The sequence below is a fragment of the Entamoeba dispar genome, genomic scaffold (assembly GCF_000209125.1).
Source record: "Entamoeba dispar SAW760 scf_1105229457967 genomic scaffold, whole genome shotgun sequence".
Taxonomy (NCBI): Eukaryota; Evosea; order Mastigamoebida; family Endamoebidae; genus Entamoeba; species Entamoeba dispar.
The window spans coordinates 49,620-51,859 of NW_001852957.1; the positions used below are offsets into that span (position 1 = coordinate 49,620).

At 21.5% G+C, this 2,240-nt stretch overlaps 1 protein-coding gene across 1 annotated transcript in view, besides 7 other annotated features; it reads left to right on the top strand.

The window, feature by feature from the left end:
• Positions 1 to 298: 298 nt before the first annotated feature.
• Positions 299 to 335: a sequence feature (AT_rich).
• A 91-nt stretch (positions 336 to 426) lies between these two features.
• Positions 427 to 456: a sequence feature (AT_rich).
• An 81-nt stretch (positions 457 to 537) lies between these two features.
• Positions 538 to 570: a sequence feature (AT_rich).
• A 120-nt stretch (positions 571 to 690) lies between these two features.
• Positions 691 to 711: a sequence feature (AT_rich).
• A 44-nt stretch (positions 712 to 755) lies between these two features.
• Positions 756 to 791: a sequence feature (AT_rich).
• Positions 792 to 944: 153 nt separating this feature from the next.
• Positions 945 to 1,121: a microsatellite.
• A 448-nt stretch (positions 1,122 to 1,569) lies between these two features.
• Positions 1,570 to 1,598: a sequence feature (AT_rich).
• A 29-nt stretch (positions 1,599 to 1,627) lies between these two features.
• EDI_251450 (uncharacterized protein) overlaps positions 1,628 to 2,240 on the top strand; it is a gene marked incomplete at both ends in the record, with an annotated part of 720 nt that continues 107 nt past the window's right edge. The window contains one exon of the mRNA XM_001733187.1: positions 1,628 to 2,240. This exon is cut by the window's right edge and continues 107 nt beyond it. Coding sequence (XP_001733239.1) covers positions 1,628 to 2,240 — 613 coding nt within the window.

Consider the following 2,240-nt stretch of genomic DNA (forward strand, 5'->3'; position numbering starts at 1 on the left):
GACATTTCCTTGTTCTCTTTTTGTTATGTCATTGTAGTTTATTTTTTTACACTATGATAATGAAGACTTAATCAGTTCTAATTCTAATACACATATCTATCTAATTTGAAAAGTATGAAACTTAATAATTAAATTGAGTCTAACAGAAGTTAGTTTTGATATTAATTAACCTTTTAGTATTATTACCTTTTCTTGTATACTAATTTGATTAGAATATCATTAATTCTTGAATTTTTATTTGTTTTTAATACTATTGGAGGATGGACTATTATGATGGCATAATTGATACTATGACATCATTTAAAAAATGAAAAATTTGATAATTTTATTAATTTGAATGCATTGAAAGAGGTTATATTGTTTTGTTTATAATAAACCAATATTATTTTAGTGTATTTATTTAATTAACCATAACTAATGAACACCATTTTATGTTAAAATTATTTAATATATAAAGTGATGAATATAATAAACAGTATTATCAAAAATATATTATCAATTGAAATATTAACTATGAACTAATACATAATCTACAACTATTATAATTTAAATATTTTATGTTTATAAAATGTCAAGTAGTTTATCACAAAAATATTTCATTGTTTTCAATGAAAACATCATTTATATTTTCATTATACAAACAAAGATATTTATTTTCTTTTTTGTTATTCATTTATCAGTTGTATTATGAATTTATAATTTTTAATAAATCATGTTTTCTTAATTTTGAATTCAAGATTCACGTTTATCGAATGAAAAATAAATAAAATAAGATAGAATAAATAATTATTGATTATTGGTAATAAAATGTAATTCAAATAAGAGTGATTAATAATAAGTTATTGACATTAGTTAATAACTTAAATTTTACCTTCTAGAATTTATATTTTATTGATGAGATGTAATTTATATGAAATATATGAAAAAACTGATAAAAAAGCTCCAATAAAAAGAGATAAAAATAATAAGAAAGAACTTCAATAATAGAATAAAAATAAAAGAAATCATATAAACATAATTATCAAATAGATTGAATTAAAAGACAAAATAATATCATTAAGAGTAACTGGGAAAATTTTAGAATAATCAAAAATGAAACATTTTCAAATTAAATGAAATAATTCTGTGATGGAAGAACACATAATTAAATAAAACAAACAAAGAACTGAAATACAAAATAACAGGATTAAAAAGAATAATTCATTAATAAACTTTCATAGGTTGGTTTAGAAGTAATGATAAAACTAGATAACTCTAAAACATTTTTGTTTAAAAAAAAGATTATAAGATAAAACTTACAATCATGTTTTTTATACTATTTATCAATAACATAATCTATGATAAAACTTTATCAAACAAACTTTAATGAGACAAATGTTATGTATTTATTAGGTCACAAGAAGACAATAACATTATAATATAACATATTATATTTAGAATATTATCAAGAAATTACAAATACTTTTTATTGTAAAGTTCTTGACATTTGACTTTTATTAAAATAATTATTGTTTTCCATCAAATACTAATGGAAGAAGTTTTGAAGCAGATTCGTTCGTTTCTCAAACGAAATTTAATTTCTAAATAAAAATAATTTAGATTATCAAAACTCAATATGTATATTCAAATGAACACTCATTTAGACAGACCTCTGTTACACTTCACTCAGCCAAAACAAGTAAATGCTCCTAAAAGAGGAAAAGGATATAGTTCTGTTGTTGAAAGTTACAGTTATAGGGATATTAGAAAGTATCAATGCTGTGAACAAGCAATTCTAATTGGTGTTTTAAATTTATATTACAATATCACTGTACAATTTGGTTCTATAAGAACACCTAAATCTTCTCATTTCCTTAAAATTCTATATGTTTCAGATAATGATGATGTTATAGAAGTAGAAAAACTCGTTAGAGACAGAATTGAATTAATTAACAAAGATGAATTGAAACAAGGATGTAGTTTTAAAACTGCTTTGAAAAGAACAGAAGGTCATAAAATCAGAGAATCTTTACATTTACTTATTGATATTTGTGAATTAAATGGAGTCAAAATAGAAGTTCAACGAAGTGGAATGAAAAAAGATTTAAAGCGTTGTGATATAGTGACTTCTGTTGTTACTGATTCTTTTACTCTAACCAAAGAAGAAATTATCTCTAAAGGATCTAAAATATGCTCTTATTTATTTAATTGTGCGAATGATAAAAAGGAATGTTATTTGCCTCGTAATAACACTGTACTTT